The sequence below is a fragment of the Gadus morhua genome, chromosome 1 (assembly GCF_902167405.1).
Source record: "Gadus morhua chromosome 1, gadMor3.0, whole genome shotgun sequence".
Taxonomy (NCBI): domain Eukaryota; kingdom Metazoa; phylum Chordata; class Actinopteri; order Gadiformes; family Gadidae; genus Gadus; species Gadus morhua.
The window spans coordinates 7,576,655-7,591,757 of record NC_044048.1 but is presented as its reverse complement, the minus strand read 5'-3'; the positions used below and the strand labels follow the sequence as shown (position 1 = coordinate 7,591,757).

At 44.5% G+C, this 15,103-nt stretch overlaps 1 protein-coding gene and 1 long non-coding RNA gene across 2 annotated transcripts; both read left to right on the top strand.

The window, feature by feature from the left end:
- The first annotated feature begins 253 nt into the window (after positions 1 to 253).
- LOC115547204 (uncharacterized) lies at positions 254 to 1,977 on the top strand. The gene is made up of 3 exons (XR_003977338.1): positions 254 to 420; positions 1,671 to 1,739; positions 1,842 to 1,977. It is a non-coding gene; the product is annotated as an uncharacterized LOC115547204 (long non-coding RNA).
- A 6,330-nt stretch (positions 1,978 to 8,307) lies between these two features.
- On the top strand, positions 8,308 to 10,192 carry LOC115537087 (putative nuclease HARBI1). Its single transcript, XM_030349122.1, has 4 exons — positions 8,308 to 8,740; positions 8,946 to 9,061; positions 9,181 to 9,292; positions 9,371 to 10,192. Exons 1-4 carry the CDS (start codon positions 8,308 to 8,310, stop codon positions 9,742 to 9,744), a joined length of 1,035 nt encoding a protein of 344 aa, XP_030204982.1. The 3' UTR covers positions 9,745 to 10,192.
- The last annotated feature ends 4,911 nt before the right edge of the window (positions 10,193 to 15,103 follow it).

Here is a 15,103-nt window from a genome sequence, read left to right as displayed (position 1 = left end):
GGCAGTAATATGCAGGGGAAGAAACAGGGGGTCCAGAGCAGAGTCCTGGAGCTGAACAGCAAAGCACTCTGTGTCCGATGTGCCAGCCACACGTTGAATCTGGTGGTTGGTGATGCTGCCAAGTCCTCTGTGACAGCCTTGAGTTTTTTTGGACTGTTACAGCGACTGTATGCTCTATTCAGTGCTTCTGTTCACCGCTGGACAATCCTTCAACAACATGTGACATATTTTACCATTAAACCACTCAGTGCAACAAGATGGGAGGCTAGGGTGGAGTCCGTGAAAGCCGTCCGATACCAGTTGCCTGAAATTTTGGATGCCCTGACCGCTCTGAGGGAGTATGCTGAGGAGAAGCAAGACTCTGAATGCGCCTCCAATGCCAACGGCATTCACAAAGAGATGAAGAAATGGCCTTTTCTGGTGAGTACAGTCGTCTGGTACAATGTCCTATTTCACATAAACAAAGTCAGCAAGCTATTGCAGAGCCCCTAAGTGTCAGTGGAAGTCATGAGGAGAGAGGTCCTTGCAGTGATGGCATTTCTGAAAGATTATCGAGAGGACGGATTCAATTCTGCTAAAACAGATGCCAGGGAGATAGCAGAGAAGATTGATTTGGAGATGGCCTGGCCAGAGGTGTGCCAGAGAAAGAAAAAAAGGCAGTTTGAGTATGGGAGAGAGGAGACAGTGTGCACTGCAGAAGAGCATTTCAGGAGGGAGTTTTTCCTACATATGGTGGACACAACCCTGGTCACAGTCAGGGAGAGATTTTCAAACATGGAGGGTGTTTTTGAGCTATACGGCTTTCTCTACTCCACTGACCAGATGCAAAATGTCATGCAGGGAAAGGAATTACATGAATGTTGCCACAGGCTTGAGAAGAAAATTAATGATATTGATGCAGAGGACCTCAAGCAGGAAATAATTCATGCCGTCAAAGCATTCCCCCCACACGTCTCTTCGCCTTTCCAGATGCTGGATTATGTGTACAGGGAAAACATCCTTGACACATACCCAAATTTGAGTATAGCTCTGAGACTACTGCTCAGTCTCCCTGTGACTGTGGCATCAGGGGAAAGAAGTTTCTCATCACTAAAACGACTCAAGACTTACCTGAGGTCCACTATGTCTCAAGACCGCCTGTCTGCCCTGGCTGTCATCTCTATTGAACATGAAATAACAAAAACACTGGACATGGCCTCAGTTATCACAAAATTTGCAGAGGCCAAAGCTCGCAGGGTCAGACTATAGAATGAAAACAAGGCCTCTCAGCTACACAGCTGATGTCAGATGATTCAACGTGAAATGATGAGGATGAGAATGTTTAAAAGAAAGTTCAGAAAGTTCAAAGCGTTCAAAGTTCAGAAAGATCAAAAACAATGGAAACCTGGCAATGACCAGGACATGAAGCAGAGACAAGTAAGACTGGCACAAAGGAGAGAATGAAACCTGATAAAGGGCAGGAAAGGCACATGAGGATATGAGTGAGACAGGCGCAAAGCAGAGGAGCTTGAAGGCAAAACAGGGACACAGATGAAGAGTAACAGGGATACAGACAGAGAAAAAGAAGATAGGGAGAAAGAGAAGGTTATTATTAAAAAAAACATTGATACTTGACTTGGATATTTATTTATAATGCTACATGATTGACCTGGTGTTGATTTTTGTCGTAGTGAGAAAACAACAGGGGAAAAGACAGATGAACAACATCACCTTCTATCAGTGAGCCCTGGCTGAACAAGGTATTTGAGTTGACAAAGTACATTCTTGTTGTATAAAGATCATTGCCAAATGAAACATGGTGTAGTGAGTATGTTCTAATGCTGTGTTTGTCTGTTTTTCAGGTTGGGTTCTATACTGCTGCTCACCACTTTTCTCTGATATGAAGACTTTTGAGAAGACGACAACAGTAGGACTTTGTGTTTACAAATGCTTTCTGTCTCACACACACACACACACACACACACACACACACACACAGTTTTACTCACATGAAATGGTGAAGGCAACAGGGAAAATGGACATTTGAAGATGGAGAACTTAACCACTTGCACACCTAAACACGCCCCCCCCCCCCCCCCCCCCCCCTCTCTGTCTCTCTCTCTGTCTCTCTCTCTCTCTCTCTCCTGTCACTCACTCACCCGCTCACTCACACTGAACCACTGCTTTGCCTGTCTCTCACTCACACACACAGCCACTGTTATTCCTGTCCACACACAAAATCTTTTCATTGGTCCTGTTTAAATGTAAATGGTGGTTTTCATAGACTCATATCCATTTTGTATTTTAGTTCTGTTAAGTGCAAGATCATTTTGTATCTCTGGCAGAGAATGGAAATTCTAATCTCTCTCTCTCTCTCTCTCTCTCTCTCTCTCTCTCTCTCTCTCTCTCTCTCTCTCTCTCTCTCTCTCTCTCTCTCTCTCTCTCTCTCTCTCGTTTGAGTAATAAAATGCACTATGGGTTTATTGCGATTCTAAGAGTATTGGGATGGTTATTTGTTTTGTGTACGTGTTTCAAAAATGAGGGCCCCATGTCTATATTTTGCCTAGGGCCCCAAAATGGCTAGATCCGCCCCTGCACAGGAGACACTTCGAGGGGCTCTCCCCCGTTAGGAGGAACACAAGAGATACCCATGCATATACCAGGGCCTGAGAGCCACATTAATTTATCACACAGGAGACACTTCGAGGGGCTCTCCCCCGTTAGGAGGAACACAAGAGATACACATGCATATATACCAGGGCCTGAGAGCCAAGGTCAAGCAAAAACACACAGAACCACACACACCTCAAACGCACACACCTCATCGAGAGGAGGATACAGCATAAGACTGTATCACACAGGGACTTTTCATCTTCTTCTGAAGCAGACCTTCCACGGAGGCGAAGCTCTGGACGAACCATCAGCGCTGATTAGGGACTTAGACATATTCGATCTCTCACGCTTTATGACTCTGTATAACCGTTGCCACTTTACTTAATAAATCCAAGGTCCTCGTGCCGACAGACTTTATTACCTCTCCGTCTCATTTCATCTGGTCCAGTAACTAGACAGACCGTTTTTCCCCTCACCAACGGAATGGACGGATCCACAATGCATTGCGCGTCCGTCCCCATTCAAAGTCAATGGGGATCAGTCAACGGACGGAGGTAGTGGGCACGAGGCGTAAGACTCCGGCTGTGAGGGACTGGATGAGGGACAGACACCTCCTTGTCTCTTTGTCGCCCGATCCGTGGCCAGGTTAAACCACCTGATTGTGTGCTTGGTGACTTCCGCATCGGTGACAGACTTTAAAATGGAATTTTTCCTCACAGCACCTGAAATCAGACAAATATGTTTGTTTATGGTATGTAGCATTCACAGCCAAGTAGGCTTACACAATACAATATGAGATAGGTAGTAAGGAGATTAAATAATAATAATTTAAAAAAAAAAACATGACTTGCAAAGTTATGAAGGTTGTGGTGATTAAAATAAGAGGTGGGTAAACTAAGAATTTGTGATCAGGGCAAGGTGTGCCATGATTAAAAGGACACCCAAAATGTTCAAACTATATCAGTTGTATTAAACTTTTCCCAGATCAGAGCACATATATTGTACGTGGATAAATCGGGCTGCTTTTGTAATGTTTTAAGTTTGGTAGGGTCCAACATACTATATTCTACAAGTCTAAATCCAAAACACACCGCCGCCGAACGGCGCGCGCCTTAACAGCCTCCCCTATTATTTCTATGTACACCCCCACACCGGCAGCGATGCGCCACCCCGCTACACTTCACGCCACTGTCCTATTTCACAGCGTTTCGTCAAGTGCCCCCTTCAACTCTCGAGACGACTATATTCCTGTTGACGCGCCACAGCGCGACGCTTCCTATGTGTGCTAGCGGCGGCACATGACGCGCGCAATAGACGTGCAGTGGCTGCACTGCACTCTTGGGGCCTGCCCATAATTCCGACACCTCATTGTTCCGACGTCTCAATGGTCCGAAATATTTCCCATTAGATCGACATGCCACTATGATAATAAATATAACTAAGCTGTCATGACTCATGCCCTGTATATTTTAAAGTATATTTGAAGTATATTCTTTAATGCTTTCTTTGTTAGGTATCTTGCCACTGGCGATTCCTTTCACACGATTGGCTTCAGCTATCGTGTGGGCACTTCGTCAGTGTGTAGGATAGTGCGGGAGGTAGCCAGTGCCATCAGGACTGCTTTGGTGGAGGAGGAGATGTCTGCTCCCACGAGGGCGGAATGGAGCACCATGGCCGAGCAGTTTGAGTGGCGCTGGAACTTCCCCAACTGCATCGGAGCGATTGATGGGAAGCATGTTGTGATACCAGCTCCAGTTAACTCTGGCTCCTTGTATCACAATTACAAGGGCACCTTCTCCCTGGTCCTCCTCGCCGTGACCGTTCAAGCCCACAGCAACAGTCTGGCTTGGTGAAGATCACTGCTGGAACTTAGCCTATCGTCTTTTATTTTTGGTTTCATAATCACACATGTGGAATTGCGCCTTTGCCTATTCGGCGTATTGAACCGTCGGCCTTATGCGCCTCCTTTTTGAAAATTCGGACAAACGGACCTTCGGACCAATGGGTTCCGTTTTCGGAACATTGAACCGTCGGCATAGTGGCATGTCGATCTAATGGGAAATATTTCGGACCATTGAGACGTCGGAACAATGAGGCGTCGGAATTACGGCATGGCACGCTTTATACACGTCATATATTTTAAACAGCAGACCTCTTACACATTTTACTCACATTTCAATGAGGTCTGCTGTTTAAAGTTACATGAAATGTAATCCAGTTCAAAGGTTAACTGAAAAATGTGTGCTCCTGTGTCATCAAAACTAAAACTGCGCATGACAGCATCACATCAATTAAAGAGAACATCCGGCCTAATAATGTACAGCATACGATACAGTTTAGATCAAATGGTAATAATTTATAGACAAAAATATAAATCAATTATTTATTATACATATGTTATTACAGTTTAAATAATCAAAAAGTTTCGGTAAAATAGAAAAGCAAAACAAATACAAAAATAAAATATACACATAAAAATATAAATAAAATGAATAAATATATAGCCTATATCAAAGATATACAAAAAATCTATAAAACCTTGATGAAAATGAGGCGAAGGTAAGAGAAGGGGCTATTCAAATTTGCAATAACCGATTAAATATCTAAAAATGAAAATAGAGATTAATACAAAATGGCCGAAATCAAAGTGACTGATATGTTTGGGGGCAATAAGGGTAAGGGTAGGTGTAAAGGTACGGCCACACCAACCGCGTTGCTCGCGTTAGGGGCGTTGAAAATCGGCATTTTTGCATAGGGAACCATTGGTCTAGGCGCGGTACACGCGTTGAAGCGTTGAAGCGTTGCGTTGGGGGCGTTAGGCGCGGCAGTTGCACGTAATTACGCACGTAAACGCAGTAACGCGCCCAACGCACCAACGCCCGGAGTTCAGAAAATTGAACTTTCAACGCTCCAACGCGTGACGCTTAGCCGCGGTAGCCAATCAGCGTGGAGCTTGACCCGACGTCACTGGCAGAGAGTAGTGAGCTTGCACAGAAGCATACGGCCGACATCTTTCTTTATTCTGGGTGGAAATAGTAACATAGTTACGCCATTAAATGCGTTTATGGAAACATTTCTAGCGAGAAATGTGCATTTTACTTTCATAATGTTCGCTCGGTGAATGTGAAGGATGTTTGGTTTGATAGTTATGACGAAGAGGGAACGCTCTGTTCACTTGCATGGACAGAGTCTCTGGTTGCTAAGCAACCTCAACGTCTTGGCGGACTGCTTCTCTGCTGATCAACACTGCGAATGCTGGAAACACACCAGACACACCATGTGAAGTTATTTAACCCGATTATTGTTATTTATATCCGAGATTATTTAATCTAACCCGATCTAAACTCTATCACCCAAACACGGCGGCGTTTGGGTTTCCTACCTCGGACGACATTTTTCTTTATTCTGGGTGGAAATAGTTACATAGTTACGCCATTAAATGCGTTTATGGAAACATTTTTAGCGAGAAATGTGCATTTTACTTTCATAATGTTCACTCAGTGAATGTGAAGGATGTTTGGTTTGATAGTTATGACGAAGAGGGAACGCTCCGTTCACTTGCATGGACATGGAATCATCTAGCTGCGTTGGCGCGTTGGAAGCGTTGGACCACCACACACTGGTCAAGCGTCAGGTTAGGCGCGTTACTCGCGTTGTCCAACGCGAGTAACGCGGTTGGTGTGGCCGCACCATGAGAGGCTGGGGGGGGGGGGGGGGGGCTTGGTTAGCTCTATCTTTAAGTGAAGCCTGGTAGCAGGCTTTCTCCAGCGGGTGCTCTAAATCTAATAATATATTTGGGTCCTTGATTTGCCTCATTTTCATCTCGAGGTTCTTACAAAAGACTGACATTGTGTCCTCCCTCTGTTCAGTCCTGCTTCTTAAAAAGTTGCCTACTGCACTTAGGACCTCATCTTGCTTTTTTCTGTTTTCCGCCTCTTTCTTTTTCCACCAGTGACATTCTGAACCTGAGGGAAGAGGCAGGTGCTGCCTGGTCCCTCAGGTTCACTGCTCTCCTCCACCTCCACGTCCCCTTCCTCGTCCAGTCCCTCCACATTATCTCTCTCCTTCATCAATCTGAAAAAGAAAAAGAATATATCAATACAAATTACACATTATTAAAAAAAATATCTTTGTTTTTCAGTGCCCCAACACCACAGAGGAGTGGAAGAAGGTGGCAAAGGGATTCCAGGACCAGTGGCAATAGCCTAACTGCCTTGGTGCCTTGGATGGGAAACACATGGCAATTATCCCTCCACCATCCTCAGGGTCTACCTTTTATAATTATGAACACAGCTTCTCTGTTGTGTTGATGGCCCTGGTGGACAGCAACTACCGTTATGTGGTCGTGGGGTGCAACGGCAGGGTGTCTGATGGTGGGGTTTTCAGGGGCTGCTCACTCCAGCAGTCCCTTGAGCAGAAGACAGCTAACATCCCCGAGCTGCTCTCACCCTACACCATAGTGGCCGATGAGACTTTCCCGCTCAAGGAGTATATCCTGCAGCCCTACCCTGAAAGCCTCACCCAGGAGCAGAGGATTTTCAATTACCGGTAGGGGATATAACAATTTACGGTTTCATTGACAATAGTGGTCGAATTTTTTATCCTTCTAAATCATAAAAACAGGCCTATTTAGTTGCTTCAGTACCTTTTTAACAATTCAGCACATTGTATCAAAACAACGTTTTAAATGTTTGTAATGACTATCGTACTAGGAAGAAATAATTATATCTCTAATCACAGGCTATCAAGAGCGCGGAGGGTGGTGGAAAATGCCTTTGGCATACTGGCAAACGTGTCTTCACAACAAAAATCCACCTGCAGCCAGAGACTGTGGACAAGATTGTCCTGGCCTGCACCGTGCTGCACTATGTCCTACGTGACCAGTGTGTTGATGCCTACACCCAACTTCCCAGTGAGCAGGAAGGCCCTGGTGAACATGGTCCAACACTTGCCCAGGCTGCACTACCACGCAGCACAAGCACCACTCTGCAGGCTAAGAGGAACAGAGACATCCTCTGCGATTACATGTGCTCAGATGCTGGTGCTGTAGCATGGCAGTGGGACAACATTTAATCATGTGTGTGGGTGTAATTAACAATCAAGCTGTATTATATTCAATCGTTTTATATTTCATATTCCAGCACAGATCAATTGTATATAGTTGTATGTAGCCTATTCTATTATCCATCTCCAAGTAGTAGTTGAGCCGGTCGTAAACAAAGACAGATCAAACAGAAATGTAACTAACAGGAAATGCAATGTATCCAACAACGGGTAATCTAAACAAACTGTAAGCTCCAGCTATTTACTCCAATGCAGAAGTAGTGGAGAATGACAAGACACAGTAACTCTAGCCTTGTCTTGATACCTAGGCCCATATATGTGTTGTATAAGTTTTACTTAAAATAAATACCTTTTCATCCACGTTGGACAGAGAAGCTCTCTTCCTTATATATGGCTCCAGGAAAGAGAGCCTCCTTAGAACCCAGTCCTGGGCCCTGTACCACGAAGCTCGCTTAGAGGGTTAGCGAGGTATGTTGAGCTCCAAGCCTGGGTTAGTTGTACCACGAAAGTCGATCTCTTTTAGCGTCGCTGTATCACCATGGTGACTTATGCTCGCAACCAAACCTGGTCGGGACCAGTTTTTCGGCTTAGTCTAGCCGGAGATCGGCTACTTAAATCGGCGTGCGCAGCTTCCTAGCCCCTCCTCCGACAATGGCGTCACCATTTTTGGGTGTTACCGTGGACCTCGGCGCACGTATCGTACAGGCGTCTCTCCGGAGACAGAGGGTTTTTCAGGACAGAACTGATCCCCTGGCATTTTCTGACCAAATTCTTTATGAGAGATACAGATTCTCAGCAGAGGGTATTCGTTATCTGATCGACCTTGTTGGACCGTATGTAGGCAATGTGACACAAAGAAGCCGTGCACTTACTGTTGCGCAGTGTGTCTGTGTTTCCCTGCGATTCTTTGCCACGGGCACATATTTACATGCAGTTGGTGATGCGGAACGTATTGGCAAAAATACGGTGTGCCGTGCCATACACAAGGTTGTAGCTGCGCTCAATATTTTGCTCCATAGGTTTGTGGCGTTTCCCAGCTTCTTGCCAAGTCAAATTGTCAAGGAAGGATTTTACACACTTTCAGGTAAAATAAAAGCTCCTGAGTGGAGGTAGCGCGTCAGTCTTGAATTTCTGCGTGCGGGATATTCGGCTCCCAAGTGATGTGCATTTATGTGTAGCTTAAAATGTCCCAATTCTTATGCCATATGGAATAGGACTTATTCACAAGGTTACGGAATAATGCCCTGTGTACCCGTTTGCATTTGTAACATTCTACATAATCCCTTTAGGATTCCCCAAACTGATTGGAGCTATTGACTGTACCCATGTCCCCATCACTGGACCTTTAGGGGAACATGAGGCTGACTTTGTGAACAGAAAGTCAACCCATAGCCTCAATGTGCAGGTAAAGTAGGCCTATTGGGCTATTGACCTATCATATGGGTAGTGAAATTGCAGGTAGCCTACTAAAACTGTTATATGCTTCATAATGGCCAACTATTGTAACAGAAATGCCGTTTTCAGATGACTTGTGACCATCAACTCATGGTTACCAGTGTGGATGCCAAATGGCCTGGCTCGCTCCATGACTCCCGTATTTTTCGGGAGTCAAGTCTTTGCCGACAGTTTCAGGAAGGTGTGGCGCAATAGCCTACACAAGATCACTAACTGTAAATGTCGATTAAGGCACTGATCACATTTTTCTTTCTGATAGGCCGTTATGATGGAATTCTTGTTGGGGACAGAGGGTATGCCTGCATGCCATTCTTAATGACACCATACGGCGACCCACAGAGTGAATCGGAGGCACGGTTCAACAGGGCCTTAAGCACAGGCCGGGTGAGGATCGAGATGACCTTTGGAATTCTCAAGGCCCGCTGGAACTGCCTCCGTGGTTTGAGGGTCAAGCCGGAGAGAGGAAGCCAAATCATCACGGCATGTGTGGTGCTCCACAATATTGCATCAATTCGGAAAGAGAGAGCCCCACATGTGCCATTAGTGGCAGATGATGTGGTGGACCCCATCACGGTGGATCATCCCACAGGAACGGCGGTCAGACGGGCCATCACTAACCAGTTTTTTGGTTAGTTTTTTTGTTTTGTTTCGTTTCCCTCTTGGAAGGATGCGTTTGTTTTTTTTAGGGCTGGGCAAGTCAACGCGTTAAGTACGCAATTTATTTAACGGAATTATTCCAAATGGACGCACGTTCTCTTTTGGAGCCTTTTTTTTTCCCATTTAGATTTTCCAAGGTCTTGCCCACAGAATGTCAACATATCAGAAATGATTTTCGTTTAGTTTCACTGACTATACATTCAATTACACTTGCAGGGTCCTGCCTTTACAATTCCCTAATCTGTGGTGTTCCGTAAATGTCAAATTCAACCCACACACTGGGTGAAACTCTCTAGATCACTTGGTCTAGTTTTTGCTTATTAAGTAGGCTACATTTGGTATGAATGTTAATGTGTCATTCCATTTGATAATCTCATAACTTCATTGTGACTTGTGTTCAATAAATACAATGGACGGAAAAACATTTGCTCTTGTTCAATTATTTTATTTATTAGCCGTCGCATCGCCATGCAGTTGCTGTGAAAGTAGGAAAAAGAACATTATTTCAGTAGTCAGTCGAGCTTCACCAAAGAAAATCTAATAAATAGCCTACCCTCTCGAGGAGCTGGATCTCGATCTTCAATTTTTTTTTCACCAACACTTTGATGTCGTTGTCCAGCTCCAAGTTGCGCTTGTACAGCGCCCTTATAGTGTCTGTTCCAATCTAAAGGAATTATGGGTTACAATCGTAATTCAGTTACCATGGTCAAAGCCTTGTGGCGCACCTTACAAAAGGAATAACCTAAATAAAAACCTTGTCTGTCCCACGAGAAGGCCTTGAGAAGGTTGAGGTTGAGGTGGAGGAGGAGGGCTCATCCAATGCCATTTCCCTCTATAGAATAAATGAGTCATGTGAAACAGTTACAGCACTGCTCGGTTGAGTTTCCCCATTGCGATGGCTCTTTAGAAAGTTCAAAGATGGCCCCACGTTCAACGTAGGCTACATTAACCTTGGTTAGTCAAGTGCCGTGTTGTCCATTATCCCTTACATAACCGCTATGTCAGTGACTCAATTAGGCCTAGGCATTTCTTAATCTACAAATTCATATTATAGCTGTGAGAATTGTTACGAAAAATCACCTCCATAGTCGCCCTGGAGTCACAGGCCGACAGTGTTTCCTGCAGGAATCAGTGACACCTATTATAGGACATTCTTTCAAAAAAATTAAACATTTAGAAGAATACCCGACACTGCTTTGATATAGGCCTAGTTATATACCTCTGATTGGAGATTAATTGTCGGCGGCTTCTCCAAAACAATGTTTGTACCTTCAACTAAAAATGACACGATTAATTTACACTCAATCATTTCACATTTGATTAGCAAGACAATTATTTATGTCCATTGCCAATACATGAATACATACTCGTTACAAACGGGTTCGATGTCGAGGCAGTGGGGTCAGACGACATCCCCCCATCCACTCCTACCATCATTGGCCGACCTTTGTTGTTGGCGAGAGCCAGCTCCTCCGAAGTGGTGAAGGGCGGTGGAGCAGTCCCCCTCCCAGTCGTATTAATTTTTGTTTTCTTTTTATTTGCTACAGGTAATCAACATGAGATTAAAGGTTGGAGCCTAGGCCAATGCAAATCATAGGCTAGATTCACCTGAAATTATTAAAATGGATGCTTACAACTTACCACATTGAATTATGTTTTTATATTTATTTTTCACTTGGGCCCATGTTCGTAGGTGCGTGCTGGCACCACATCTATGGGGGTAAAAGGCATGATGATAGGCCTAGATATTTTTTAGACAATATGCAGAATCTTTTCACTTACGCATTAACACGGTCGGCTATTTTTTGCCAGCACGCAACCCTAGCCTTATTATGGGCAACCGTGTTCCCCTTGACTGTAATTTGCTGTTTAAATTCCTCGTACGAATTCATAATTATGCATTGCTCGTCTTGAGTGAAATACACCGCTCTTGCTCGATCCATTTTGCAGAAGTGAGTCAAATGACGCGAGAAACGCCCCTTTTATGTGAACGCGCATTGAACCTAAAGCGGAAAACCTGGTTCAACTAATTGAATCTAAAGTGAGCTTCGTGGTACCACTTAACTCTGATTGCGAGTTGCGGCTCTGTCGAGCCAGGTTTTCCTAAGAAAGCCTGGGTATGTTCAGCGAGTTTCGTGGTATAGGGCACTGCCTGCCAGTTCTCCCACCGGCACTCCCTGTTGCTGGTGCCTTGCTGTACCTGTTGTACTCTGTCCGGAGGGAGTGGATTTTTTTGCTCACCTCTTTTTCTGTAAAAGACAGTAGCCTAATGTTAGCAAAAAGCGTTGCACACTTTAATCTAAAGACTATTTTACAATCACGTTTGACCCCACAAAGCTTTAGTGGATGGAGTATGCCTATGACCAGCAGTAAATATTTATTCATTAGGCCAACCCCCTTTCCGATCCGCATTTTTAAACTTGAGATACCGTTGGTCCCGTTAAAATAATTGTTTAATCGGCTCAACCCTAACGTTATCTAAAATCGTTCTTCTGAAACAAAGATAATACCGTTAGCATCTACAACTTGTATTCAATAAGCCTATATATTAGTCCTACAGCCTAAGCTATGCCTTTATGAACAGTAACTAAAAACAGGAAACAAGGAAAGGAGAAAGTAACAGAAAAGAAAAACAAAATATAGCCTGCTTACCGGATACACCCAATTTCCACCGCAATGTCGCAACATGCTTTCTTCTTGCTATACCCCTTACTGCCAACGTCGTAAAGGACAGGTTGCTCCTCCAGCAAGCGAATTAAATTCTCCTTCCTCTCCTCGGACCAGAAGTCTGCCATCTTCGTATATTTGTATGCTGCAGTGGACAGTACGGTACCGGGACGGAGTAAGGCGTAAATGTTCAATCTCTGGCGACTCGAAAAAAAAAAATCTAAACATGTACTTGGCTCACACCCTCATGGACCTGTGCCACCTTTACACACAATGTCAAACCAGGGAGATTGTCACTCACTGACTGTCCACTCGGAAAAGGCGGTTCAGGACAGGGCCCAGTTTCCTGATAACGATGGATCTTCGCTCGTACGATCATTCTCCCGATGGATCTTTCGAACCATCGTTAATTTCTTTGGAGCGTTTCCCGAAACTCCTCTTAACGTGAACGCGCATTCGCTGCACTCACGACGATTGTAAGATTGGACGTGTCCACTGACATGGTGCTGAAACGGGCTATGACGCAGGGGGAGGCGCAGGAATGTCGCAGGAAAATGGGGTTAAAAAGGGTTAAAATATCTCCCCATCAAGGCCAACCGCAGAGTAGCCTACGAAAAGAATAGATTGCAATAATATGAATGCTAAAGATATTAAAACACAATTGATTAAGCCTAGGCCGACATATATATCAGTCCTAATCCTGAACGCACTGTGCATACATTTATTCAAGGCATTTCCCCCCCTGAAATAATTCCATATTACAAAAATCCAAAATAGCTTGTGTGACAACTACATTTATCTTAATGTGCTGATTTTTTAAACATATATTTTGCGCAGCAAGAGAGCCAACTTTATCTGATTCCGCATTAGGTTGCATTGATTGGCTCTCTAGTATAGAATATTTGTAGACATTAAAAATGCAACGTTCCATTCATACATTATCATGCGCGGCTATTGCTGACCCGATTAGGAGAGCTTGGATCCTGCCCATATTGTTGGGCAGGATGAAATAGGCTATAGGCCGGGTTCGAGTTATGATTCCATCTCTGTGGGGGTCTCTTAAAGTTGTTGACGGTGGGGGGAGACCGTACCGGCCTTGCGCTGAATTTTGACGGGGGATATAGGACGTAAATATGGGCTATTATGACACGGCTCTTCTAAATGCCGTGGAACGCTCCGTTCACTTGCATGGGCCCTTCACAACAACGCCAGCTTCTTCGGTTGCTAAGCGACGTCAACGGCTAACTATTTCTCTGCTGATCAACACTACGTATGGTAAGTTGTTGACAAATAAATTGTAAAAAAAAACACCTTTCGAAGTTATTTTTTCGTTTGGCAAGTAGCCGCTCATTATCGAAAATAACTAATAAATTATCGAAGCACCTCCTTTTCGAGTCGGTGTCCGGTTCGCCCTGTCTGGGCTTATTTTCCCGATAATGACCGGCGTTCTATTATCCCACTTAACGTCAATATAACTCTGCATGTGGAAGGGAAAATAGCTTTATTGGTATTTACAATAATATGCTGCTGTATTTTCCGAGACCCCCACAGATATTTGAGTTTACTGCTTTCATGGGAGCTAGACCTCTCTATGGGAGGTCAGCTCCCACTGGCTCCCACCTAACTCGATCTTGCTATAGGTCTTTCTACACTGCCGAGCCAGTTCGGTCGCAGCTTGGCACGCCCGGCGACTTCACCTTCTTCTTCACCTTCGGCTGTGCAGGAGTCTCTGACCTCTTTAGAATAATTTGTATAATTGCATACTCCCGAATGTTTTCATTTTTTCTGAATGAAGACACCCTCATGCAATAATGAGTTCACTCTATAGTAGGCTAACGATGCTCTTAGCGTCCTACGAGTACCCTGGAGCACTCGTTAGCTATGAGCGTTTTCACGACGTTCGTTACCAACGATGCTTTCGGGAAACGGTCTGAAAAGTGTACGATGCTCGTACGACGCACTTAAAGATCCACTTAGGCTAACGATGCTTTCGGGAAACGGGGCCCAGGCCTGTTCAGGGCTGCTTAAATAGAATATCTGCAATAATCATGGGCAATCAATAAACCTAATGGCACCATTCAAATGAAGTAAGAAAACTCACCAATCTCTGTCGAGCTGGGCCATTTGACGGTTCCTTACAAAACATTTCAAATGCCTCCAATTGTTCCAGGGGAAACCGAATGCTGTCTGGCATCTCCACATCTGGCCCCGGGGTGCTGTTCATCCTACTGGTGAGCAGGTTCACCTTAGCCACAAGATGGTCGTTTTGCTGTTTTATGGTTTCCAGCAAGCTAAGTATTTGGAACTCTGCCGCTGTTGACAAACATGAAATATAGCTAAAATGTAGTGTATCAAATATATCACGTTACAGTGTTTTTCCTCATTACTCATAATACTGACATTAGCTATTGACATTAGTTAATGACAAAAGATATTGACAAAGTTTGAGGAAAATATGTGATGGTTGTCAGAATTTTTTTCCAAAATCGGTGGCACAGAATGACCCTCCAGTATTTGTCGGTTATTGCTCACCAGAGCAGGGAATGGTATCGGCCATTCTTCCCCCTCGCCATGTTGGTCTGTAGGCCAGGCTTGAAGAAGGCTGCATGTTGAGGGCTGGTGCAGGGGGTGGAGGGAGTTGAGGAGGGAATGCCGTTCCTGGCCCACA